Here is a 27,925-nt window from a genome sequence, read left to right as displayed (position 1 = left end):
CATTAGCAAACGAGCCGAATTGGAGGACTCCATATCCAACTACTTTAAGGAAAACACCACTGAGTCATCCCCCATCAACATAATCTGGGACGCAATGAAGGCGGTGGTCAGAGGCGTACTGATTGGGGCAGCAGCGGAACAGCAGAGAATTTCAAACATAGCTACAACCAAGCTGGAAAAAGAGGTAATCCAACAAAGCCCGGCCTCGGCGAGTGCGGGGGGGAGGATGATGAGTGTTTACACCGGGCGGTGCGTAGGATGTAACTGCTTGAGGGATCGTGTTGAGTCGGGTGAGGTAGTCTTTCCCCCGGTCCGGGAAGAGTGGAGCCGGGCGGGAGACAGTGAACCAGACCCAGTAGGTGGGGGATGGTGGAGAGGTGGAGATCCTCCTGTGTCCGCAGCGGTGCGCCGCTTTACCAGGCAAGGGGGATTGCGCTCCGCAGAACTGGATGAAAGCTGGTCGATGGATCCGATGCCTGTGTAGATGAAAGGCGGGCAGCAAGCAAGCTGAGGATGGCTTATTCCATTCGGCAGCCGTTTGGCGGCAAAATTATGCCCGCTCCGCCCCCAAGGCCTCCGGGCCATGAAGTTGCGACGGCCATTTTACCGCCGAGTGGGCCCCGGAGCTGGAGAAGGACGGCATCAAACCGTATTAGATCGGAATCGGGACCCACTCGAACAGTGGTCGCCGGAGGGGATCCCCCACCGGTGGTTTCAATTCCGAGCTTCGACGAGCTGTGAAAGCAGCATTTATGGAGAAAAGCGTATTGGGCCAGCCGGGAGCTCTTAGGCAGACATGCCAGTCGAAGCAGCTCCAGGCCACGCCCCAAAACCTGCGTTTTTAAGCACAGGCACAATTGTCCCTTTTCTTATGTCCTGATAAGCTGGGCAGAACATTACAAAATGTAAAAGATTCTCCTCCTGGCCAATCACAGCACGGACAAACTGTTGACTGTTCCTTACTTTGCCAGTTCTATGTGCGCGTCCTGAGCCATAAGGCTTTAAAGCGTGCCCGAGTCAATGCACAGCGATCAGAAGGCCTATGTCTGTGCAGAAGATATGATTGAATGCCCTCTGCACCAGAGACAATCATATGCTTTCTATTAGCCTCAAACCTAAACCCAGAGGTTTCTCTTGTCTGACACAAGAATTAACATAAACAATTGCTTATATTTGTTTACTGTGTTCGGTAGCAAGAGAGCAAGAGGGCATTGGAGATTCTGAACATTCAGCTGAGAAATGCATTTGTAAATGTAGGATAGCCATGGTATTTTAGATATTTATAGGCTGGTCGTCAAGGCTCTAATGATCATATGGGTTAGGGTGGCTTTCGGGTTTGACCATATGCCAACCAATGCGCCCAAGGAGCCATCTGCCACTCATCACCAATGTGGGGACTGCCAAGTTCCAAGTGAGTAGCAAAGTTAGGTGCTGAGCACGGTAAGCCAAGCAATTCGTTTTAGGAAGGTATTTTCTATAGTTTCAATTTGGGTGACCTTTTCCATACCCCACAGGGCAGCACCATAATTGGTTGCGGCCTTCGTTTGGTCTCTTTATGCCTCCAGGATCAGCTTGATCGGTTTCCCCAGGGCCTGCCTCATTCTCAGACACTGTTTCTCTATGACCAGTCCCCTGCCAGTTTTCACTGAAGGTGACTCCAAGATAGTCAAAGCTATCCACCCTGGGGATTAATTAACCACCACTCCACATTTTTCGCATCTTTGGCGGTCTACCACTGCTGCCCGAGCAAGCCATTATTGCAGATTTCTTCGTATTCAATGTCATTTTAAGAGTAGACATAAACAGGGTACAGGCATCCACCAAAAGTTGTAAAGCTATGGAGGTCCGAGCAATTGAACCATATCATCCATGTAACCTAATACTGGGAGCGGAAATCCACCTGATAAAGTCAGCGTTCGTTTCTACCAGGACCCGGTAGATTCCATTAATATAGAGGGCAAAAAGCACTGGGGCATCCACGAATTCCTGGTGTACTCCTAGGACTACCTCAAAAAAGCTTGTACACCGGCCTTGTTCTCCAAATCTAATCCAAGCTGAGGTGCTTTCGTGAATGATCTGTAAGACCTTTACCAACTCCTCCGGGCCTCCCATGGACTAGAGCACAACCCACAGCAGGGCTCTGTCCACCTTATCGAATGCTGTGCTCAGGTCCATGAATGCCAGGTAGAGTCGTTCACCCCTAACAAATATAGACGTTTCTCACACCAGGTACAGGTTTAGGACTTCATCTCTAGTCCCCAGGCATGGGCGAAATCCATACTGAAGGTTTGTAAGGACCTCATTCCACTGTTCCAGGTGCTCCAGAACAGCCCGGCCAAAGATCTTAAATGAAGTGTCTAACAGAGAGATTGGCCTGTAGGATAGAGGATCCCTGGATCACCCGTTTTAAAGATTGGGTAAATTATAGCTTGGTGCCATGAGGTTGGATATTCGCCAAGTGCAAGGTAGGCGTTAAAGCAATTAGTTAACAAGGGGGCCCATAGGACTACCTCTTCTCTGAAAAGATCTGCTGGAATTGCATCCGGACCCGGCGCTCGATTATGCAATTGTTTGTTCACCGCTGCTTGAACCACCTTCGCGGTTAAGCGTAGTGCGATACCACGCATCCCGTCATATTTACTGGGGACCTCTGCCTTATAGAGAGCTAAAATGGTCAGTCCATGCTTTCACACTCACACTGTTCTCTCTGTGTGTTCGAGTTCTTTTGTAATCGGGCCCATCTGCCACAAATTCCCAAACTTTTTGGAATGCCCTGCCATTACAGCCTGCAGGAGTTATTCCCATGACTGTTCTTCTAAATGGCTTTTTCTGTTTGCCAGTGCGGTTTTGTAATGGGCACAGTCACTAATTATCGCAACCCTAGTGCTATCCCTTGCATGTAGCAGCCCCTTCAAGTTGTTTTGGGCTGCACAGCAGGATTCATCAAACCAACCCTGAATGTTAGTTCTCCCCATTTTAAAGTCCTGCTGAAAGAGGGCTTTCGGGGATCTCCAAATTCTTTGTGAGGCCAGGATGACTTCTCTTGAGTCTTGGCCATGAGAAAGGATGGAGACGATTTGTTCCCTATTTGCATGGACCGCCTTGGTCTGAGTAGCTATTGGGTCAATTTTTGCCCATTTCACTCTACGCTTACAGAGAGGGTTAATTTCACAATGGTGCAGGTATGGTAGACTAACAAGTGACACCACGTATAAACCAACTCGCAGCACCAACCTCAAAGGGTAGTGATCACTATGCAGTTTTTACAACACCTGGAACTCCATAATTAGAGGCCAGTCTTTTGTGTCGATACAAAAATAATCTATCGTGGAGGTCCCTTGAGTACAGTGGAATGTGAGCTTCCCAGGGCGATCTAGACCCGCTCAGCCATTTAGGGAGCGAATACCTCAGTCCAAAAACCAAATGTTGAACTGAAGACCCCTGGCCCACGTTCTCTCATCTGTCAGTTGGGGTGGTGGTATCCCATAAGCGAAGTCTTCGCCTGGATCGGCCATTTCACTGGTGATCGCTTTACCCAGTTTGGCATTAAAATCCCTGCCCAATATCGGGAACGGTTTTGGTTCCCTATGGGTGTACGCTCTAATTCAGTAAGGTCCCTCAGTGCCCCACAGCAACCCTTGTTAGAAATATGTGGGCTGTTGTAAAAGTTCACTAGGATCAATTCGTGACCCTGCTCGGGCCGCGCTCTGATGCACTGTAAGGTCACGTTTTTAGTTTCCCTAACTGTTAACACAAGGTTGAGTAAGGATTTGATCAAAATTGCCATGTCCCCATAGCAACAACCTCTCCCACTCTTCTTAGTTGCAATGCACCTTGAAACATGGCCATCCAAGGACACTGACAAGAGAGCCCACATTTCCTGCAGAAATCTTATATTGTAGTGTATCAGAACTGACACTACTTAATTCTTTGACAGTTTGCTCGCTGCACCCGCGATATTCACGCACAGGAATGACATGGCTATGTCCGAGGGAGCAGCTGAGTGTTCGTTCTTGTTGTGCTCCTCCCCTAGGGCAGTGAGTCAGTCCAGCTCCTCAATGTCCCCAATGACTCAGAACGGTTTGCCAGACCTAAAGCACCACCACTTCTTTCAATTGATTTAACCTCCCCCTTCTTATCGTAACCTTTGGTCCCCGGCATGCATTAGAATTCTCAGGCTCATGCTGTAGCATGAGAGGGACTGGTTGAGATGGATAGAAAGCTGTCAAAGGGAAAAAAGCCCTATTTTAGTTATAGGATTTACAAGACTACCATTCTGGGTTTAAGGAAGAAACCAAATAATCCAACATAGCCGGGTCAGTCATAGAGACTACCACTCAATCCCCCTCCGCCCATTTTGTTTCCTTCCCCACCCAGGCTACCCTTCTTGCCATTAGGATGCCTCTCGGATTAATCTTCATCCCCGGCAGTCGCGTATTTATCCATTGAGATGTTTTATTTATGAAGGAGATTGTGGATACTAATACACCTATTGCATTGCAATCCTCTCTAAATACAAAGAGTGTGGGAAACAATGTTATGCTAAAGAAAAATGTGTACAAGAAATTATATGCCAGGATATTCAAGCCGTAGGCTTCCCTTTTCCACTTATTCAGACAAGGGGGCACACTCGAGTTTAGCACAGTCTCTGGCTTCTCTAGCACGAGAGTGCAGTTCAAAACTTCAACATCATGGCCTTCTATGCCAAAGTCTCTTTGCCATTCAAAGTCTCTTCTTTCAGAGGGCATGATGCAACAAACAAAGTTCCTTTCCTTTTAGTATTTCGCATGTACACAAGTTTCTTAGAATTTTTACTATTCACCTCGGATCCCCCTCTGCCGGGCTCAGATCCACTATAACACTTAACACAATGTCCTCGGGATTTTCACGTATCCAATTTTTCAGGTGTTTCACCATTCACCTCAGACACCCCTCCTCCGGGCTCAGATCCACTTTGACACAAACTTGTTTTAACACAAAGCTTTCAATTGATCTCCCTCTGCCGGGTTTGGACTAACTTCACTTCACCAAACTTGCCATACACTTTCTTTACTGTATCAACATCGAAGACTCAAGTGTGCACAGGATTTTGTACGACCCGTCGCAGGACCAGTGACCACTTCGGTTCACAATTCTTTGCCTCTTTCACTTTTGGCACCTCTCAGCTGGCTACCTTACAGAGACCTTCGAATGAGCACACACACATTGCCGGATCACTCTGTCAAAGGTATCGTATCTTGGTTTCAAAGTTCAATCACTCAAATGCAGCTCGGTTTTTATTTGCGCTTCTATCACACACAATGTTTGTTCCCGTGCTTGCCATACAATGTTGCTGCTTGCAACCTTGGATTCAACACACACCGGTCTTTTACCGGGATCCCAACAAACCGGCTGTGTTGATTTCACTGTGATGTTGATTTTTTCTTGGAGTCAGGGACAGTACCACAGCAGTTGCAGATTCTTACGTCTTGACTATCTACGCGGGAGAGCCCCGGGTACCTCCGACACACAATGCAGGATTCTTCAGTCTGGTTTCCTGATCTTATGCTTTCTATTCTCGAGGTTTCACGAAAGTGAAGGTTCCTTGTCGAAAAGTTCAAGGGGACTTCCCTCCTTGCGACCCTCTTCTGTCTTGCCATCTTTCTTCACTCGTTAAACTTCTTCTTGGAACTGCTGTTTACTCTTGTGCTTTGCCTCACTCAGAGTGTGCTCTCGTGCTCCACCTTTTATCTTTGTGGGGAGGTGTAATGGAAGTCAGGTGTGTATGATGATCAGTAATTGCTCGACCATTGTATCGGGACATGTCGGGTATATGGCTCGAGTGTTTGTCTGTTTTACCTTAGAGCAGGCCGTCTGAGAAAGTGTACGTGGTGTAAAAGGGGAGAGGGGTGTAGTGTGTTCCTAAATATCCCACCTGGTAGGATGGGATAAAGGTGTTATAAGGAAGGGAACACAGCTTCTCACCATCCGCTCCACTCCACGAAGACCCCTCCCCCAGGTGATCCTCCTGCACTGGCCCACCCCCAGGAACAGAATCCAAAAGCGATGGCCGTGTCCTGGCCACCTGGATGACAGATCCTCGGGGACTAGTATTGCATTGTATTGTAGAAAGATTTATAAAGCGCAGCAAAGACCCAAAGGCATCAAGGTGCTGGGGCAGCGAACCACCAGAGAGGGAGAAGCAAGCGGCTTGGATCAGAACAGACTGGTTTTTAGCTGCTTACGGAAGATGGTGCCTGAATGCTCCTAACGTGCAGAGGGAGAGCATTCCACAACGTCCGAGCCAACACAGAAAAGGATCGGTCTCCCCCACGAGAGCAACGGAAACTGGGAACAGTCAACAGAAGGTGGTCGGTCGAATAAAGGAGTCACTTAGGTTGATGGAGACCACTTCGTCTGGAGGAACGTAGTGCCAATGGAGTGGATGGCACGATGGACGATACAGAAAACCTTGAACTTCACCCAAGTCCTGACAGGAAGCCAACAGAGACGCTGAAGTAGGTCCTGAGAATGTGCTAGTCTAGGGGCGCAGAAAGCCAGCCTGGCCGCCGCATTCTGGAGGACCTGAAGTCGGTGAAGCAGAACCTCTGGCTGGCACAGATAGATGCCATTACAGTAATCAATAGCACTCATAATGGCGGCGGTAACAATTTTGCTCCTCGCCTTGTTGGGGAAAAAATGGAATCACCCTTTTCAGTACCCTGAGTTGCACAAAGCCGCTCCGGCAGACCACAGAGCTCTGTGCCTCTCTAGAGCCTGACGTCATTTAATTACAAAGGTAGGTTTGGGACAAGATACCAAACAGGTGGGCCAATAGTCAGGAGTCCAACCATTGGATGACTGTCCGATCACTAGTATCTCAGACTTTTCACCGTTCAACTTGAGCCAGTTTTCGGACATCCAATGGCAGACAGCTAAGAGGCAGAGGGACTATTCTTACGGGAGTTAGGTGTGAAAAGATTTGGGTATCGTCCGCATACATGAAGAAATGCACACAGAATCTGGCGATAAACCTAGCCAAGGCAGCCATGTATAAGTTGAAGAGGGGAAAGTGCCAAGCCCTGAGGGACTCGGCAGTCAACCATCATGAGAGGGGAGCTAAATGGGGGGAGAGACACCACTTGGGTACGACCAGATAGAAAAGAGGAGAACCATTTCAGGGGCATTCCCGAAACACCAGCGTCTGATAGGCACTGTAACAGTCTCAGATGGTCGACCGTATCAAAGGCCGCGGAGAGATCAAGTAGTGGGTGAGACACCACCTGGTTTCTCACAAAGTGTACAACGAATCCTTTGCGTCAGCTGTGTAGAAACACAATTATCACTTTATTGCACAAGCATTTGCCGTCAACCACTCTAGTCAACAAGTCTTCACACTCTCCACACATATACTCCTACGTGATTCATTCCGCATACACTCAATAAAAACAATTAATCGGAAATTCTTCAGGGAACTTCAGCTGACACAAGTCTGCCTATATCACATTGGTAACTTCCATAATGCCAAATTCATCAAACTTGGATTACATTATATTCTTATGTTTCATGATTTCCAAATCTCTTGGCAAGAAATATGTGGACCAATATTATCTCTACTAAATCTGCGTTTGAAAACAGCTGGGCATTCCTCTTTGTTGCGTTCATGTGATCTATTTCATTTTCAAATCTCACAACACTTTGCTTGAACGCCACCTGTGTCTCCAAGACAGTCTATTTATTAATTCTATCTACATAGTGAAAATGACCGTTTTAGAAGAGTCCTTGTAACTCTTATTGAGGCTCCTAGTTATACAAATATACATGTTATCATTACACCATGTTTAGGCTATTTATTAGCTCCCGATTATTTCTCAGCAAAGCATGTTTTGCAGAATAGAGCTTAACAAAGGCACTGTAAAACAATAACAAAAAGATTTGTTTCCCTAGCTCCACTAGCAAGTATGTGCATTATTTTGCATTTTTTCAGACTGGTGTAGTCTCCATTACAATTTGATTGCTGTCACCACGCACCCTACTTTCTCACCATCAACACACTGCCAAAGGGATAAATAACATCTTTTCAGACTGCCTCAGCATATTGAAATCCAGCAGCCAGATTCCCTTTAATATTCAACCTACTCAAAGTTTTTTCCAATAGGATCGCTTACATTAAAACTTTCTCAGCAATGTCACGACACTATTCAATTTTTAAACAGGTGCTCCGAAGCACTCTATGTGCAAAAACACCCTTTAAGTGAACTTGTTGATTCTAACCAGACGGCCCACATTCATCCAACTTTCAAAGTTCTCTAGCACCTGTAATGAATCCAATGGTAACATTGCTCCCTTTCTGGTGGTGACCTCACCCCATGTGGCCTGGGTAAGGCAGCCGCTACCTAATCCTGACCCTGGGGGAAGCTGTATGAGGGCGGACCCCATGGGGGGGAGACAACCTCCGGGAGGGAGTGGCGGTGTCCACGGATGAGACCTGGTTTATCCCCCTTTCCCGGCACAGGGCGAATATCTCATACCTAACAGTGCTGAATTTCTATCAAACCAATCTTCAGAACAGTTCTCAAATATTGACTTGCCCCCAGAACAGGTTGAAACCATTCCTACAATATTTTTGCGTGTGTTGGTAAAAAGAAACTACCATTCCCAGAACCCTTTAACACTGCAACGAAGAAGAGGAATTAGGAATACAGATCGGAGGAGCCCTGAGCACAGACAATGCTCTAATTATTGTGAGCATACACCTGTGCACAGGATGTTTTAAAAGATCACAAGAAGACATGGCAGACTGCTGGTGGAGTGGGCTTAGGTCTTCGAGCGGCCGGTGAACCAAAAGAAGCACTCTGGAACCAACCGACTCATACAGTGAGCACAAGAGGAATACGCAGACTGCTTGCACGCAGGAACGCCAGAAGCCAAAACAATGCTCCTATGCGTTCGCTGGTGGAAGAACGCAAAGAGAAACTTAACAGGAAGCCTCGAGGAGAGGCGAAGTCTAGCCGGTGCCGTGAGAGACTTAGAAACCAAACGCTGAGCATTGCGAAGGAAAAAGAAACCAGTGGCTGTTTTTGGAGAGCCGCAGACAGAACTGGAGACGCCACAAAGAGCTGGCGAGTCCAAGCTGGGATGAAGGGAGCAATAGGGTGTATTTGCAAACACACCATATGTTGATCATTGAACAATACAAGTCAGATAAAGAGAGTAAGTAGATTCTTGATACTGAAAGTAAGAAGTTAAAAGCATGTATGAATGTGATAAACTATCAAAGGTGGAGTTACAGAAACAGACAATTATAGGAAGTACTTGCAGGAGATTAAACCAAGCAATCACAAGTGTGCAAAACTAGGGAAACCGAGAAACCCTGCAGGACAGTATACCACGTATGCGGACAATCTAAATGCCAAATATAGACATTGATGTGTCTTTGACATTGAACAAGAGGAAAAGACAAGTTGTTATTGTCAAAATATTGTGAAGAAGAATACAGGGGATGGGTGACACCTCTGGATTAAGGAACTATATCCTTCAGAGACTTTCTTTTGGAGTTCTTGATTTCATTTTGAACACTTTTGAAACACCGAAGACCAAAGACATTTCCCCGTTCACCGTAGGATTTATTTAATTAGAATGCGAGTGTCAGAATAGTATTTAGGACCCTGACAGATACTTAGATTTTAGTTAAGTTGGGAAACGCCTCTAGCACAGGGACAGCTAGGCCTTTTCCTGTCAGGTTTGTCAGGTCTAAAAGATGGCCAGTTGTGATTCATAGGGTTGGAGGATGTTTTTTACTGAGGCAAAGTATTAGGTGTAAAAGGAGTTCTGGTTCTTTTCCCCCTTCATTATAGTAAGAGTAGGCTGCTTCCCAAGCTAAGATGGAGGGGCAGTGGGCTGATATGATTGGTTGGGAGAACAATGGGCAGAAGTGTTGTAGTGTGAATCCAGAATTCTATAACTGCCTTTCATCACTATTAATTTCATGGCAGGTTATGTTTTACTTAAACTCCTTAACTAGGCCCAGTATAGAGACCAGAGGACAAGCAGTTGAAAAATGACTTCACCTGTAAAGACAACATCGTGGAATAAGAAGGCCACAGGTGGGAGCGAGCAAGATGATAGTGTTATTGCACTAGAGACTGGCAAGGAGAAACATTAGCACTGTGTACAGTGATATGTAAATATTTATTTTAAACTAAAGGCTGTGTTATTAATGCTAAAAGGAGACAGCCAGAGGAACTGAGTCATTGTTAACTGTAGTTAATCATATTTGAGTGGCAGATGAGAAACGCTTCTTGCCGGCGTTCAGCATGCATTTACAGAGCACAAGGAGGTGCCTCGTTCTAGTAGCAGGAGGCAGAGCAGGCGCAAGCATTAGTGCGTGGGCAGCTGTGCACGCATTAGGTAGCAGAGTAACACCTTTGTGGTTTATGAAAAGGGAAGGCAGATTGAAGGGTGGGGTCAGTTGTGAGGCAGTACGCTGTGCTGCAAATTCTTGTGCACAAGCAAGTGTGCCCGTGGTCGGCAAAATTGCAGCACAATTTGGTGCAGCGAGTCATTCCTCAGTGGAGACAGAGCGAGCCTGTGTCAGGCATTCACATCGCACGCACGCGCGCGCGCGCGCGCATAAGAATAGAAACAGAAAGTAAGATGTTTCGTGAAGGAGGAAACGTTACCTCAGCGTGCATGTGCATTTCAGGAATTTCCATCCAAGTGAATACAGATTATCCGACTTAAATTCTACTTGTCCCAGTATAATTCTGAAGACATTTGAAAAGGCACTAAAAGGAATCGCACAGCAGCAGCCACATGTAGCAGTTTCAATAAACCTCTTTTGGGTGATGAAGAAAAAGACTCATGAAGACGTTAGTGTAAAATAGCTTTCTAAAAATGGGAAGAAATAGTTTAGGGATGAGTAGATAGGGCAAACTCGCAGAGAAGAACACTTTCAAGTCAAAGAAGTGAACAAGATTAATTTCAGCAGAGGCAAGACAGATAAAGGTGAAGCACATAGTAAGAAAGTAATTATTCTAAAGATCACAGTATAAAATAGTAATTAATCTAGTGTTATCTTCTTTCACGGCAGTTACCAGAACCAAGAAACCAGAAGTGAGTGCCTGTTTATTATTTTATCCGCTACCCCTTTTCCTTCCTTGGGGTTTCCAACTCAGCTCTGTAATCAGAGGTTGATTGGGGAACGTACGGTGAGGGTCTGTGGGATCAGCTTCTGCAGATTCCAGCAAGCCTGACATGACATTTCCCAACCCCAAACCCCTTTATTTTCATCAATAAAAGTCTTTAGCCAAAACCATGTCTGAAGTGTGTTCAACTTCATTCCTGGCCCTTCACACACTATAAACACTCGCCTCTTGCTACTTGCTCAACTCCTAGGTGCATGCTCAACTCCTGATGGAATGCTCAGTGCAAACACAGAAAAGATTATCTCCGCGTGAACATCATGACGTTTCACGTTTCTTGAAGGTAGGTACTCCTCTTCAAATAGTCTGCTCATCTCTGTATTTCTACTTCACACCAAAATCCATAAGTGCAAGACGGTTATTAACGTCTATTCCACTCAATTTGTTCATTTAGACCTTTCTCAATAGTTTATGTAATAAAAATGAATTCTTGCTCTTTTTTTTAAACCGCTTCCCTTTATCCAAATTCAGATAATTCCCAGCCTTTATTTTATTTTGTGTTAGTAAAGTCCACTGTAGCTCCTCAGCTTGAAATGTCTGACTCTGTGGGTGTCGTGGTGATTTTATTCTCAATGCAGCTCTTGTTTTCTGTTATCCGGGTTTTAACCTTCCTTTATGTCTTCGCTATATACCGTTTTCCACACGGGCAACATATTGCATAAACCACCATTGTGGACTCACAGTAAGTGTACTGATTCTGTTCCCACACTCTTGCAGTACTCAAACTTACTTCTTTGCTTCAACTGGTTTGTCCACAGCAGGTGGACTTCCCACAGGGTGCCTGTCCAGTAACTGACGTCAGACCCTGCATGCTTTTTTAAGGGTAGTTTAAAATACAATGTAGAATGATGATGATCCGCATAATTTGATTCTTGATATTTTTGCTTCTTTTTAATGCAAAGATTGGTCTCATTAAAGCACCCTTGCCACTCTCCAAAAAATGCCAGTTCTTTTTAATTATTTTACTAATGTTATTCGAATAATTGCTATACGTACTGACTAATACCAGTGCATCTGTTTTCTTATTTTTCTTGGTCTGATTATATTCAAGTAAAGCCTCATCATTGTTTTCAGTCCTTTAGAAAGCTTGTTGGGTAACCTTCTGTGGATATGCTTGCTTTAATAATTTTTCTTGCAGCTTTTCTGTTCTTCATAGAAATCATGTTCAAAAGTACTATTTCTCTTCAACCGAAGGAAATGATTCAAGGGAAGATCATTCCTTTTTTTGTGGAATCTAGGGTAATGAAGTAAGACATTTCGATAAAAGGACGTATGAAACGGTTTCACTGTAAGGACATTAAAACTTTCATCTACACTGATCGTTATGTCAAAAAAATCAATACCCTTTGTATTTCGAGTTGAAGTAAACCTCAAATATCTGTCAATTGTGTTCAACTAGTCCCATGAATTTTATGGCTTCTGTGATGAATCAGCCATGATTCCCCCGGAAAACCTGGCCTGGGACCCTTCTCATGTGGCCAGGGAAAGGCAGACGCGTTCTGATCCTGACCCCGGTAGTAGTGTTCTACAGGAGAATCACACAGGGGCGTTTGGGGAGCAGCAGGTTAGGAGGAAGGGGAAAAGCCCCTGTTCAACTTTCCTCACAATCCCACCTTCCTAATGGCTTATTGTAATACAGAAGAATTAAGAAGATCTAACTTTACTTTGCTTTGCCATTAAGGGTTTCATGTCCTATAATTCCCTAAGTACTGAGACCAGGAAGATGGCTAAAAAGATGCAATGATGCAGGAGTGGTCAGATCATTCGTTCAGATGACCCACACCTGAGGGAGACAGAGAGGCTTAAAAGGGCCCCTCGGGTGCAAGCCATAAAGAAGCAGAGCATGCAAGGAGCAGAAGCAGCATAGTTTGTGTAGGCAGCCCAGACAGAAGCTGGAAGAGCGAGAAGATGCCGGGACCTCTGTTCAGCAGAAATTAGCTGGCTGTGCCTCTCAAATCCTGAAGTGCAGAGGCTGTGCAGTGGGAAACGAAGGCGAGGGAAGCTTTGTTCCCAGGAGGCTGTCTCTGGCGTGCACCATAGTGCCTCAGGAGCAACAAGGGCTCCAGTTGCAGGTGGCGTGGGTGAAGGCGGACTGCAAGAAGCAGTTTGCCAGGTCACGAGGAGCTACAGAAGAAGTCCTGTGAGCTGCAAGGGGAATGGAGACACACGTCTTACCCAGTGAGTTCACATGCTGGTAGTGACCCCGGAGCACTACGTACCCGCTTGTGTGTCCAAGGTGGGCATTCAGCAGTAGAGCAGCACTCGTGTATGGGTGAAAGATATTCTGAAACAAATTTCTTATACTGAACAATTGAAAAGCAGCGAACGCAGCACTTGCGTGTGACTGAAAGTGGTTGCCAAAGCAATTTTGAATACCGAACCATAGAGCAGCAGCAAGCATCTTGTGTACCAAAACCAAATGACTATAACTTTAAACGTGTGAGTCATTGGAAAACCCAGCCACCCGATGGGGCAATATTGTTGAGTGTTAATACCTGCAAGTATTGCCCAAACCAAAAGCTACTAAAGTCAAGGCATGGGAGTAAACCAGGTGGAAGTCGAAGAAGTGCTAGGAAGTGGTCCTGACTGAGACAATCTCAGTACTTGTATTACTGAAGAAAGAGTTGTGTAAAGCTGTTACCAAGAAGTTGTATTTCTTTAGAACTTAATATTTGTGGAAAATCCTCCTGTTCAAGATATTATTGTTGCTATTGATGTACTGCGAAGTTGTTCTTTATCTAAAGAAGATAAATAATATATGGAAGAAGAGTATTTTATTTGCTTTGTTGAATCATCAGAGTATTAGAACTTTCTGTTGTCCAATTGAAGTTACAAAGAACTGTATCAGAACTTATTGTTTGTATAGGTTTGAGGGACATATATCCATTGTTGGAGTGTTTATTTTAGGCAGGGAAATCCTGGTCAGGGTATGGATAGTGAGGCGGTCATCCAACCTTCTAATTTAATGAAATGGCATCTTTTGAGAAACCTTCACAAAGTTGTCCACCTCACATTTCTGACCCCCACTTTTCTCTCAGGACCTGTCCAGATCAGAGATATAGTCCATATAACAAACCGACCAACACATGTTCTGTTTATATAGGTTCTCATTTACATAGATTGTGGTGACTTCAAGAGATTCTACATATAAATTAGCCACACTCGGAGCTAGGGTCTACATATAAATTAGCCACACTCGTATGGCTGTACCATTGATTTGCCTGTAGAATATTTTATTAAATGCAAAATAATTCTCTGTCAGTGCCACTTCTGCGCACTATAGCATGAAAGAATTTGGAGTCATTCCCTCTCCTTGTTGTAGATGTAACCGTTCTTCAAGCATTGCTAAAGTATCGGCTTGTGGTATAATTACACTATATCCAGCCCAATTAGTATTTTTTCCATCAGGGTTGAATTTTAAACCCTCTACCAATTTAATCGCCCTAGGTGTATCCTCTGTGAAAGATTTCATTTCTTTCACTTACGTTAGGACCTGGTATGCCATTACAGGAGGAACCTTTTGAACACTGTGGAAAATACAATCATTTGTGTCCTGGTTAGCCCTATGGGGAATTAGAGAGTGCACCTAATGACAACCTGATTTTCTTGGTCCATATAAAATAATTCTGGCAAATACATGCTCCAAATAGATGCCTGCAAGTATATTTTGTTTTATTTATAGGTACACGTTCATAAGAGCATTATTCTTCTGCTAAAGGTTAGTGTAATTTTATTTATCTGGGTTTATTCAACAAGAGTGGAGGGACAAAGCTATTTACAAGTAATCCTATACATGTTTTATAGGTGCAACTGAGGAACTTATGCCAGAAGAAAAGCAAACAAGCTCTGAGGATGGATTTATAATAATATATAATGAAATGTGTTGGCAAGATTTGGGAGAGTTACTAGTTAGATCAAAAGACTCACTCCTATGATTGAATCGTTTTCCGTTTGGTAATAGGTCATAATCTCACTAGTGTTGTTGGAAAATGCCCGAGGAAATTGAGTTCAATTAACTATCACATTTTTTTTATTTTTTTATTTTTTACTAAAGTAGAAGAGCATTTTATGTGTAGTTACCAAGAAGTGTTTGTTTTAAGTACTTTTTGATAGTCAAAGATAAACATTGTGTGTTGAAAGTAATTCCATGAGTCTTTTGATTTTGAAGGTACATCTTTTTACTTGCTTGAGTAGACTGAATTTGAAGAAAATGTAGGGGAGTTATCTCCATTGGCGTGCATTTGTGTTACTGACTTGCAACACGGATCTATTTTTTGATCCTAGGTTTTTCTACCATCAGAAATTCTGCCTCTTTCTTTGAGATCCAGCCTTTTTGTTTTGCTTTTTTAACTTAATCAATTTTTGTAATCTCTCTGTTGGATCACTCTTTAGTTTTACATGACATATCTCATCCATCATTCTTGTATACATTTGACCCTATCTAGAATAACCGTTACCCCTCCTTTATCAGCCTTTCTTAGCACAATTTTTTTCATTTTGGGTCATTTGCCTCTGAACTGTCCTTTCTCTCCTACTTATATTTTGGAACACCTTGAAATTCAAGTTATTTTCTTCCATTCTCTGTACCTCTCTTAAAACTTTGTTTTCAAACACTTGGGCTTTCAGACTATGACTATCTGTTGGAGGATATCAAGTTGAGCGATTGCACAGCCCTGATTCGTTCATGGAGCTGACCATTTCTTCATCATTAAAACATTGTTTCAGACTTATCTTGCTCATTAGGCCATAGAACTCTGGCCTAAATGGAAACTTTTATGTATATTTGCTGTGACAAACCCTAAGCCTTTGTCTCACATGGCATGTTCTGCTTGTCTATGGCTATGTTGTGATAGGTTTACCACAAGGCTCTCATGCTTCACGACACTCGGGGCTCTTGTGCCCATGTCTTGCTTTGTCTCTCTCTAAATAAAACCTCTTCTTCCACTAACTTGCCTGCTGTTGCCTCTTTACTAGATCGAAGTTGTCCATATTCTCTGTTGCCAAAACTAGTATCTTCACTTGTACTGCCCTCACTTGAGCTATAGGAGGTGTCCCTGAATCTAACTCTGGCTTTACTGTTGCCTTCTTGTGGGATGGACTCTTTCCAGTTATTAGGATTGTAATTCCTTTGGGTATATCTAAAAGCTTTCTCATTACTGAAATTCAACGGATCATTCTTCTTTCTCCCGATTCCCTCTCTGGTAGTATAATCCTTAAACTCCTCCATTTCTACCTTTATTTCTTCTAAACGCTTTTTGGATACATCTAAGGGGACAATTCTTTGTTATCTCTTCCTCTAATGTCTGTAGATCTAGCACTATTTGTTTCAGTCATTTCTTTAGCGGTATCAATTACCAATATCACCCAGTCCCTCCCACATTTATTTGCTATGTAACTATCTCAACACCCGCTTTTGGGAAACCTGACACCATGTGAGCAACCGTGGTTAGGTACACGCTGCTGCAACCACGCATGCAGTGCCCCGTGCACAAGCTGCTGCCTGAATGCTGGTGCTGCATGAATAGCACCGCTCTGAGTTCAAACCCAGTTCTATGGCAATTCACGTAGACATTTCAGTTCTAAATTGCCTTTAAACTGTTTTATTGCAGTAAATTAGCAGTAGAGTAATACAACAGTTGCTTTATAACCATCTTCAGGTAACATCAAACGTAGTGTTCACTTAGCTTCATTTTCTTCCATTCTCTGACAGAATTATTCTTTCTGCTCCGAATATCCCCTTTCTTCTTATATCTTCTTAATTGGGCCAGAAAGTTTAGCTAAAAAAACTGTGACCTGCTTACTCAAACGTCCTGGATGAAAGGCTGTTTAGAATCTTGTACTATGTTCCATATTGACCAATCATCATTGGGTATTTTCCCCTCCATCTTAGAAAGGGATGTATGCTCCTTTCTTGATGCACTTTAGTTAAGGAAAATAAAAAAGATCTATGCTCCATCCTACCATACTCTTCTGCCAACACTTTCACATCCCAAGCATCCAGCCACCTGCCACATTGTGACCTCCCTGCCTTCTCCTCACATAAAACCTGCCTGAGCACCTGCCAGCTGCAGCAGTGATTGGGTCTCTGCAGCATGGAAGTGGAGTCTTCAGCTTTGTTCGTGTGGCTAACTGTTTTTAGGTTCACCGACTTCTCTTCCTCTCTTGTATCTAGGGCAGTATCTGCAATGGAGAAAGCACACTAGCAAGTATATGTATTCAGAGCCATGAAGAATTGGTTCTGCAAAGATTCATGCGGGCACAGATGGGAGAGCAAACAAACATTTGTGTTATATTTACAGGGTTCATCCTCATCGCTAGGGCTGGCTCTACCTCAGTACCACCTTCCATCCATGAAGAGGGGGGGTTCCCCACCCTGCTGACAAGGTCAAGGACCTGATCATGTCAGAGTTTGTAATATGATAAAGAGAACCTTATTTCATATTTAGTTTATATATTGCACACATAGTTCAAAGGTTTCTCAGTTCTGTTGCGATTCTTCCAATACTCAGTGGAGGACTACATTACAGGTACGCACTTTTTCCATCCCACTTAAGTTATTAGATAATTCAGCAAGTCAGTCAAAGATCTGTGCTTCAAGCATCGGTCTTCTGAAAATTATTTCCGCGTAGCATGACCATCACTTGTCCTGCTGAAAACCTGCTTCATTCTGAGATCTGGATTTTCATCTTGCCTTCCCTTAAACCCATCATGGTGGGAGTCATTGTACGTTCCTTCTTAACTTCCTCTTTTACCCCTCCCGTATTTTTCCCTTTCTCTTTCTTAACTGCTTCAAGTCCCTGCACAAACCTGTTATAAATTCATAATAAATGCACACAATATTGTAACCATGGTGCTGCAGACCAATTTGGACCTTTCCCTTACCCCGACACACTGCACTTTGTGAACTAAGAGGTGGAGATAAGAATGTGAGTAAAAATGACTGAATGAATTGAGGGAGACTGCCAATTTGGGCAGGATCACTGCCATTCATCTCCTGAAAGCAGGTTTTGAATTTGAGGGGAAATGTAAGTGATAAGGGAATACATTGTTGCATTTAACCTGGTGCATAGATAAATAACAAATATTTAAATTTCAAATTTAAGGAGTGGCACAAAAATAGGTAGGCTGTGAGATGGGCGTAATTTAAATAGTGTGGGTGAGGGTGGAGTGGCTGAGGCCCGGTTTGGGGACACCATCGTAAAAAGGATAGGTGAAGAAACAAAATGAGGGGACAAACTCAAAGAACTCGGTGGGAAGAAAACGTTGATGCAATATAGATCCCAAGATTACACATTTTGGTATAGAGGTCCGAGGCCTTGCCAGTTTAAAGTAATCCCAAGCTTGTGTTGGTTCCTGTGGTTGTGTTGGTTATTGAATGGTATAATGGTTCAAGTCATTCCTGGTGGAATAGTAACTCGACCTACAGGATAAACCAAGTTCCCTGCAGTAGGCATGTCAATCTGTTTTAGTGGCATTTGAACAAGTGAATCACAAGTTCTTGCAGACCTCTGCAGCAGATGCCTTGATTGACTTATCTTACGTTTGTTGAGACCTGTGTTATGTATAACGAAATGTCATTGATACTACTTTGAATAGTTCGTAACTTCTGCAGATTGTTCTAGGCAAGTTTCACTTTCATTCCATTGTCTCTTGTAACACTCAATAAGTGGACCTACCGAAAGTATCTCTGTCCTGGCCTTGCCTTCACAGGAGCACCAGCCACCTTGGGTTGTGCTCAGCATGCAAGCAACCCAGGCGCGTTTTGGCAAGGGTACGCCCAGATATGTTTATCCTTTTGCTCTCCATGCCTACAAAATCATACAACAACTAATTGATCCAGCTTAAACAAGGCACAGCAGGTCTCTGGTTGGTTGCTTGCCCTACAATAGAGAGGGACATGGTCCTCTCCAAAGTCTGGCAGTGCACACAGTTTGGGTGGAAGAATCTTGCTACAAGCGACCTGTGCAGTCTCCTGCCCACCTGCCCCCCTCAGACCCTAAGGCTCAGGCCCTGCTGCCTCTCTGGGTACCCTATTGGCGTGTTCTGTTTGCTGTCATTGCTGGGCTCCTGGGAACCGCTCTTTACACTGTTCCAAACACGAATGACGTACAATTAATGAATATCCTGCTGTTGCTCTCAGCCTCCCTCATTGGAGGCACACACTGCATAATGTCTTCTCTCCAATAGGAGAGCAATGCTAATATGCAGTGCATTGCACCATCCAGATGGACATTATGCTTAATCATTCTACTGATTGACAGCCAAGTCCATCTGGGATTGCTGTACGTCATGTCTTGTCAGAGCGCAAACTCCTTCCACCACCAAATGCCCTTTTTTTTACTCCTGGATCAGGATGTTATGGCAACACTTTCACATGAATCTTGTTGAAAACCCTGGGAAAGTATTTTGATGAGTTAATTAACTTCCTTTTGTGGGCTAGCCGCTAAATATAAAAAATATTTTTATTTGTTCACTGGAGTCAGAGGTTTAGCAGTTGTTTAGACCATATCTCCCCAGGCTTGATGCACAACCTGGAGTAATCTCAAAGCAGAATTAGCTATTAATAATTGTTTGACTGCTAAACTCTCAGCCAGGTCGGAAAAGAACATATGGAGGACAATCCAGTAGTGGTGAATAACAATGGATGGTCGGGTGTGACAAGATACCGTAAGAAAAAAAGGCCTCTCGACACTAAGGTCTGCGACTTATGAAACCCTCTCAACAGCAACACAAGTAACACGCACAGCAGCACTGCACATGTGTGCCCAGCTTTGGCAATTTATGGAACCTAGCTTTTTAATATGCAAGTACCTGCAACCTGTCTATATTGTAAAACTGGCATTATGCATTTTAAACTTTCATATGGCTAGTTGCCAACCTTGTGTTCAAGCCTTGCCTGAGAAAATCATTCATGGTACCCATGGATCCTTGCAAAAGGACTGCCACCAGATTTGTATATAAAGTAGTCTGAATAAGCAGTTGAAAACCCCATTGGGTGCCATTGTACCATGTTCAGTATGGCACATTTAACTGTAATCTCTCAAGTACCCACATGGTGAAGAATGACAGTGGCCGTTTCTGTTGGGCCCCCTCTGCCACTTACAAACCATGTATGTATGCGTTATCCTATGTTTGTAACCACATGTACTAAAGCCTATCATTTGTAATATGCCTAGACGGTGAGTTGGTCAGCCCCACAGCTGTTGTGATTAATAGTGGCCCATTTGTGTGTTTTTTCTAAGTTTGTTCAGTCCCGACGTCTCGTGTCCCTTTCCCTCCCCGTCCTGCTTCCGCATTGTCTTCCATCCCTCCTCCTGCCTCCCAGCCGGCCCACCACCCCTGATTGGCACCTCTACCAATCATAACTGACCTTCCCTGGCAGCCCTCAGCCGCAGGGGCTGCCGGGAAAATGGCCCCAAGTCAAAGGGCAGCTCCAGCTAGTGTCTACAGGGGATGACAGAGGCCAGTCATCAACCAGCAGCGACTAGTAAGGTAGGAGGGGGTCCCTGGTGAGGAATAGAGCCTTCACTCTACCCTGAAACCCTGCCACATAGCAACCTCATCTACACTAGAATAATACTGTGTTTTGTGTTAGACTGTGCCATGTGGAATAGCGCTGTGACATTTGTGAAAGTATTTAAATTGCATTGTGAAACCTAGGCCTTGCTCCCACTTTTCAGGACTCTCAGACCTAGCCGTGCTGGCTCTGTTGTTAAACTACATTGTGAAAGTAGTGCGGTCTTTGGTTCTTGCCTTCTTAGCAAAGCGTTCACCTTGCAAACTGTTCTACCATTGTCTGAGCCCTTGTCGTTTTGTTCAATTGTCTACTAGTGTCCCGTCTCTCCTTGGCTCATCTGTTTGCGCCCCTCTGTGTCCCCCCCCCCTTTCCTCTTCTCTCCTCTCCCTACCTACTCCATGGTGCTCTGTCTCTTCCATCTTTTCTAACTGCTTCTCCATCGACTATTCTGCTCTCCTCACTAAATCTGGTGGGAAGAAGTTTAAAAAGGACACCCTGGTCTCCAACCCAGGACTGCCTATCGCTGAAACCTATACCAGTGCTTTCTCTAGGCAAACCCTCACTGACAACCTCTTTGTTGTTCCCTCCCCAGACCTATGGACTCTTCATATGGTCTCTGTGCTTTCTCTTCTTCTCCCATTAATGGTGGCACCCGGTGGGAGGCCCTCCTGGCCTCCTTCGACGACTCTAAGGTCCTCATTAATGTTTACCTGAATGGTACTGTCTTGGTCCAAGGCCCTCAGGCCAATCTTCTCCTCTTTGATAGACGCTTCCTGCACCTCATCAATTTCCTTCCTTCTCCTGCTGTTCCATCTCTTCCCTCCACGGCTTCCTTGCCTCCCCCTGCTGTCTTCTCGTTGGCTACCTTGCCCTCTCCACCTTCGTCTTTTGCCCCCCTCTCCTCCCTCAGGCTTCTTCTACACTTCCTCAGGGCGTACCTCTGATTTGTACCCCTCCCCGGAAGTCTTTAAAGGATGGCAACCTGCTTCATATTGCCACTCTAAACTCTCGCTCAGCTGTCAAACACTCCTCTGACATCTGCCGCCTCCTGGAAGAACTTGACCTCAATGTCCTCTGTCTCACCGAGACATGGCTCAAGGCCAGCTCTGTCACAGGGAAACTCTCCTCCCTGACGGCTACAAGATCCTCTCCACGCCCAGGCCCAATCGCTCCAAAGGGGGAATAGCCCTGATCTTCCCTGAGTGGATTCCTGCCTCTGTCATTCCTACACAGGCCTACTCTTCTTTCGAATATCTCATCTGCAGACTCTCTCTCTCCTAGCCATTCCCTTACTGTGGCTACCATCTATCGGCCACCTCTTCCCACCTGGTCTTGACCACTGAACTCCTCCTTGGAGACTTTAACATCCACCTGGATGCTTCCTGTCCTTCCTCTGGACTCTTTCGCGACCTCTGCGACTCTCTCTCACTCTATCCTCCCCTCTGGCCCGACTCACTCTGCAGGGCACACTGGATATTCTGATCTCTACAGACACTCCCCTTTCTATCCCCCTCACCACTCCTCTCTCCTGGAGTGATCCCTTTCTCCTCTCCTCGCAGCTCACTCTCCCCAACCCTCAGGTCAAGCCAACTCCAGCACTGCCACCTATATTCTCACGCCACTTTCTCACCACCCCCTCCCCCTTTGGCTGACTCACACCCTGATGCAGCCCTCTCCATGCTCCACTCTTCTATCTCTGATACTCTTGATGTTCTTGCCCCTGTAATGAGGATCCGCTTGAAGCCCAAAGCCAAGTGCAACTCCTTGTACGACTCAGACCTAGCCACCCTTAAACACAAGTGCAGGGTGGCTGAGAGGAAATGGCGTGCTTCCGGTACATCCTCTGACAGACTGGCCTGCTGCCTGCTTCAAATGCAATACCGGCTCTCTGTCCGCACTAAGAAGAGAGCCCACATCCAAGTCATCGTCTCTGCGGCATCTAACAACTCGACTGAACTCTTTAAAATCTGCAAAGAGCTGGCCAATCCTGCTGCAGTCTCTACCTCTCCTGTGCCCTCCCAGGCCCTCTGCACAGCCCTGGCTTCTCATTTCATCTCTAAAACTCAGTACATCCTGCCCCCTCTCTCTCTTCCTCTTCCCCTTGCCCCTTCTTTGACCACCTCTCCTCCCTCCTTCTCTGCCTATCCCCTGTTCTCCCCAGATGAGATTTCTAGACCAGTCCGATCAATGAAAGTCTCGTCAAAACAGGTTCACCCCTGTTCCCCCAAAACCATCAAGGACCACATTGACACCTTGGCCTCTGCTCTGGGTGTCTTCTGCAACCGCTCCTTCGCCACTGGGGTCTTCCCTTCCCCCTTGAAATAATCCCTCGTCCACCCTCTTCTTAAACCCTCTGCTGACGCGTCCTGCCCGGCTAACTATCCCCCAGTCTCTATCTCTCCTTTCCTGGGAAAACTCCTGGAAAAGCTGGCCATCTCCCAGCATAATCCTCACACTGAATGTGTTGGTTGTCTCCATGATCATCAGTCTGGCTTCAGAGCTGCCAGAAGTATGGAAACTGCTCTCCTGAACATCTGTGGAGACCTGCTCTCCAATCCCAATTCCAACACCCCCTATGTCCTCATCTTACTTGATCTCTCTTCGGCCTTTGATAGTCATCCATGCCATCCTGCTCAACTGTCCGGAGACAGTGATAACCTGGGTATCACTGATCCGGTCCCTGGCTTGGCTGAGCTCTTTCCTCTCCAATCGACCCTCCCAGGTCCAACTTGGGTCCTTCCTCTCCTCCATCTCTGTCTCTACCTGTGGTGTTCCCCAGGGGCCTGACCTCTCTCCCTGGCTGTTCAACCAATACCTGGCACTTATTACCCACTGCATTGCCGCTATCTGCCCCAACTTTCAGTGCTATGTGGATGACACTCGACTCATTTTCAGGCTCTATTCCGCCACTTCTTCTCCTTCTCTTATCTGACTGTCGGTCTACTATCCAGGAGTGGTGTGTCGCCAATGATCTCTGCCTTAATGCCAGTAAGGCTGAGATTCTCCTCATCGGCACACCTGCTCCCTCCTTTCCTGTCTCTCTCTGGCCGGCCTCTCTTGGCCCTCTTCCTGCTCCCACCTGTGAGGCTAACAACCTCAGTGTCCTCTTCGACACCACACTCTCCTCACATCTGACGTCTCTAAGAAGTCACAGTACCAGCTTCACCTCTTCAGAGGTATTATTCCTTTCCTCTCCTTCCCCCAGAAGCTCACTGTCTCCAGAGCTCTTGTTCTCTCTTGGCTGGACTACTGCAACAGCCTCTTTCTAAATCTGCCTGCTTCTACTCTCCACCCTCTTCAACTCATCCAGAACAGAACTGCGAGATTTGTCCTTGGCCTCAAGCCCAGGGATCGTATCGCACCAGGACTGAAATCTCTGCACTGGCTCCCAGTGGCTGCGAAGATTAGGTTCAAAACCATATACATTGTCCAAAACCATCTACATTGTCCACAGGCCTTCTGGGGCCTAGGGCCTCAATACCTTCAACTCTCTCTCCCTAAATACCTTCCTTCACAAGCTCTTTGCTCATCAGCTTCCAACTCCCTCAGGGTCAGTCACTTCACCAAGCAACAAGTTGGTGGTAGATCTTTCTTTGGCTGGGGCCTCCCTCTGGAACTGCCTTCCTGCCTCCTTGAAATTTGAGGAGAACCATCTCTGCTTCCGAAGGCTCCTCAAAACCTTCCTCTTTGCTTCTGCTTTCTCTCCTCCTCTCCCCTGCTGAACACCTGACTGAAACTGGTACTGCACTGGTCAGTTGGCCACCCTCTGATCTCTGGCCTAGGTCCCCTCCCTCACCAGTTGCACACCTGCACTGCCTCCCTGTCAACCCCCGCCCTTGGGGAGTGTTTTCTGTATCCTTACAGTCCCCTACCAGCACTTGACCCCTGATGTCTGCACTTACCCTTGCGCTTGCCACCAGCTGGCTGCACTTACTTCTTGCTTTTATTTATTCTGTTTATTTTTTTACTGTCGATCCCATGTACTGCCCCTCCCCCTCCACACTTTTTCCCTTCCCCTGCACTCGCACAATCTCCATGTCACCTGGCCTAGTAAGATCGCTGTCTCTGTCTTCCTGAAACACTTGTGTATAGGCGCGTTATAAATGCCATATCATATCATTCTGTTATTCCAGTTAAGGCATGTGTACATAATTGTACTGTTGGCAAGTTCTGTCACGTTTGTTAGTTGCTGTGCAACATTTCACCTATCGGACACTTTTAATCAAGGAAGGAAGTAAGGAAGGAAAGAAACAAAACTCTGCATTGTGGGGTGAGGATGGCTGTGGCGCCAGAGGGAGGGGCTTGGGTTGTGCCATCTGTGAGTTTGCTCAGTGTGCCGATGTGGGTCCTTCCATTATTTGTGATTTTGCATCTATTATTGTTATATTTCCATGCCTGCTCCATATTGGCTAGTCACCACCCGTGTGTTTGAGAGTTTACTGTACTTCTTCCATCTTTCACATTTTGTGCCTGGCTCTGTTGTGCATACAGCTGACAGATTTCTGTTTTCTCTTTTACAGGAGGATATTTGTCAGAAGGACACGGTGAGTTCCATGATCCTCCCTTTCTTCATTTATTCCCCACTTCATCGATCATGGGGTTTCAATGAACCTTCAGTCAGAACTCTCACAGCCTCCTCTAACAAAGACTTGCCATTGGAGAGGAAGGATACATGGGTAGAGTTGGGGGGGACGGGGAGGGGCACTGTTAAGACGCTGTGTAGCACTTAAGGGGTCATGAAAAGGGGGCAAGATGCAAAAATGAGTAAAGAATGGGTAGGAGAGAACGTCTGTGAGATACTGTTATGAAGATTGTTAAATGGGAGGTAGGAAATCGGATCACAGATGAGTCTTGTGAAGATGGTCAAAGGGAAAGTGCATAATGCTGCAATGGAAGAACATGTGTACCCAAAAGGAGAAATGAAAAGTGTAGTGAATAGGCAGCTGACTGAAGGAATCATTAGAATAAGCTATATTGTTCATGGGCACCACTAGAGCCTGGCTAGGCCCGAGAACCAGGTAAACCTTGCAGGAAAAACCAGAACATCTCTTGTCATATATCTCCTCACCGAAACTATCCATGAACTCATTATGGCCCTCATTGAAAGGAGATTTCTACTCAAGAACACCATAAAATATCATATCATATAAATATTATTTAAAACATGTGACTCTACAATTAAAAGGTAAATGAGGCAGAGTTGTTTGGCAAGTATGTAAATTCAACCTGTGAATCGACCTCCTGGTTAGCATCATGAGGAAAGCATTTCTACATTGTTACAGTGCTATCTGGGGGCAGGGGGAGTGAGGGGTAGCATGGTAGGGCAATCAGTGGACCAATATTAGCTTCAGAGTGAAAAGCTGTTGGGGCAAGAATTGCATTGCAAGGTATACGGGCTGATGCTGTTATTCTCACTTCTTGGGTACTCTTTCAGCAGAAGGTGGCTGATGTGTGAGTCAACAGCCTACCTCTTCACTGCTTCTGCCCTCTCTACATTCCTCCCCACTCTATCCTGGTTGTACAGGACCCTCTTCTACTTAGTTCAGTAGACATTGTCTTACTATTGTTTATCTCTAGGAATCCTTAGCACTTTCTTGTATCTTTTTATCTACTTTGACTCCAGATCTCTTGTGCCATTAAACACTTTTGTTTTAATAACTAGAGAAATGCAATCTACACCCTACTGCACAGGGACGTAATGGAGTCCACACTACAATAATTGGCATGGTTTATGCTTTCTTTAGCTCAACAACATAGCTGATTAATAGAATATCTGATTACTTGGTTAAATCTTAGAATTTCACTTCCTGAAAGTTTATCTACACCAAAAATTCAGACCTTTCCTCATTTGTTGTGTGAGCACTGCAGTAATGTGGTTTTACATTCCCATACTTGAAAATTTGTTTTTATCACTTTAGTTGATGTAATTCAAGTTTTGTTGTAAATTGTCGGAAATGCTGTTATGGAAAACTGTGGGGAAGAATTTGTGTGATGAAGGAGCACACTTGCACAAGCCAAGTACTCAGTTGTTTGTTAGTAAGTACCCAGTGGTCAGACATTGTAAAGATGTTGTGCACACATTTTTCCAAATTTGATTTTAAATTGTACCTTCATTGACCAGAGCCAGTAACGCATGAAGCCGATAAGATCCCCGTCGGTTGATTTACTCTGTACATGTTTTCACCAATGGTATAAACAGATTTGAGTGTTTTGTGAGATTTCATTTAGTTTTATCTGAGTCTATACATTGTTTCATAAGCATTGCTTAGCAAGTCCTTTGAATCAACTGTATCTTTGAACTACATTGTGCTACACTTTAAGGTGTTTATTTTCATACACTAATGTATTTTACTTTGAGTTTGCATTTACACAAGTCTGCACACACGTTTTGCCATACAGGAAACTTTCTCAAATTCTAGTCTGAAGATATGAAGTGGAATATTGATATACATTTACAGGGTAATTCATAGAAGTTCGCACAAAAGTGGCGCACGCGGCTGGCGCACAGCGGGCCCGTGCGAATGTCTGCGCCAGCCGCGTGCGCTAAAATCGATTTCCGCGCACAGCGTATTCATGGATTTTCGCATCCAAAACCAGCCGTGGCGCAGCGACCCTGCAGCAGCGCCAGTTACGTCCCCAAGAACGCCCTCGCGCATGGAAAACCCTGGATCAGTTCACAGGGCTGGCAAACCGCAAACGCCAAGCGGGGAACGTGTATTTCAGTGGTTCGCGGGAAGTTCCACACGGGATTGTCCTGTGTACGTGTGCATCAGGTGTGCGTGGGAAGTAACACACGCAAAAGCCGCAGGACACGTGTATTTCAGGGGTGCGCGGGAAGTATCACACGCAAAAACAGCAAGGTACGTGTATTCGAGGGGTGCACGGGAAGTATTGCACGCGAAAGCAGCAGGGTACGTGTATCTCAGGGGTGCGCGGGAAGTATCACATGCGATTCCATCAGGGTACGTGTATTCCAGGGGTGCGCGGGAAGCATCGCACACAAAAACAGCAGGGTACGTGTATTTCAGGGGTGCGCGGAAAGTATCACACGCAAAAACAGCAGGGTACGTGTATTTCAGGGGTGCGCGGGAAGTATCACATGCGATCCCATCAGGGTACGTGTATTCCAGGGGTGCGTGGGAAGCATCACACGCAAAAACAGCAGGGTACGTGTATTTCAGGGGTGCGCGGAAAGTATCACACGCAAAAACAGCAGGGTACGTGT

General features: G+C 45.3%; 1 protein-coding gene across 1 annotated transcript in view; it reads left to right on the top strand.

The window, feature by feature from the left end:
- The window catches only part of MAP3K6 (mitogen-activated protein kinase kinase kinase 6), a 1,613,301-nt gene that overhangs the window by 247,928 nt on the left and 1,337,448 nt on the right, over positions 1–27,925 (top strand). Inside the window, exon 3 of the mRNA XM_069622894.1 lies at positions 25,221–25,244. Within this exon, the coding sequence (XP_069478995.1) occupies positions 25,221–25,244 (24 nt within the window). The remainder of the gene's footprint in view (positions 1–25,220; positions 25,245–27,925) is intronic.

Source organism: Ambystoma mexicanum, chromosome 11 (assembly GCF_040938575.1).
Source record: "Ambystoma mexicanum isolate Mex_15411 chromosome 11, UKY_AmexF1_1, whole genome shotgun sequence".
Classification (NCBI taxonomy): domain Eukaryota; kingdom Metazoa; phylum Chordata; class Amphibia; order Caudata; family Ambystomatidae; genus Ambystoma; species Ambystoma mexicanum.
Note: the sequence above shows the minus strand (reverse complement) of the source record. Positions and strands in the feature narration are given on the sequence as shown.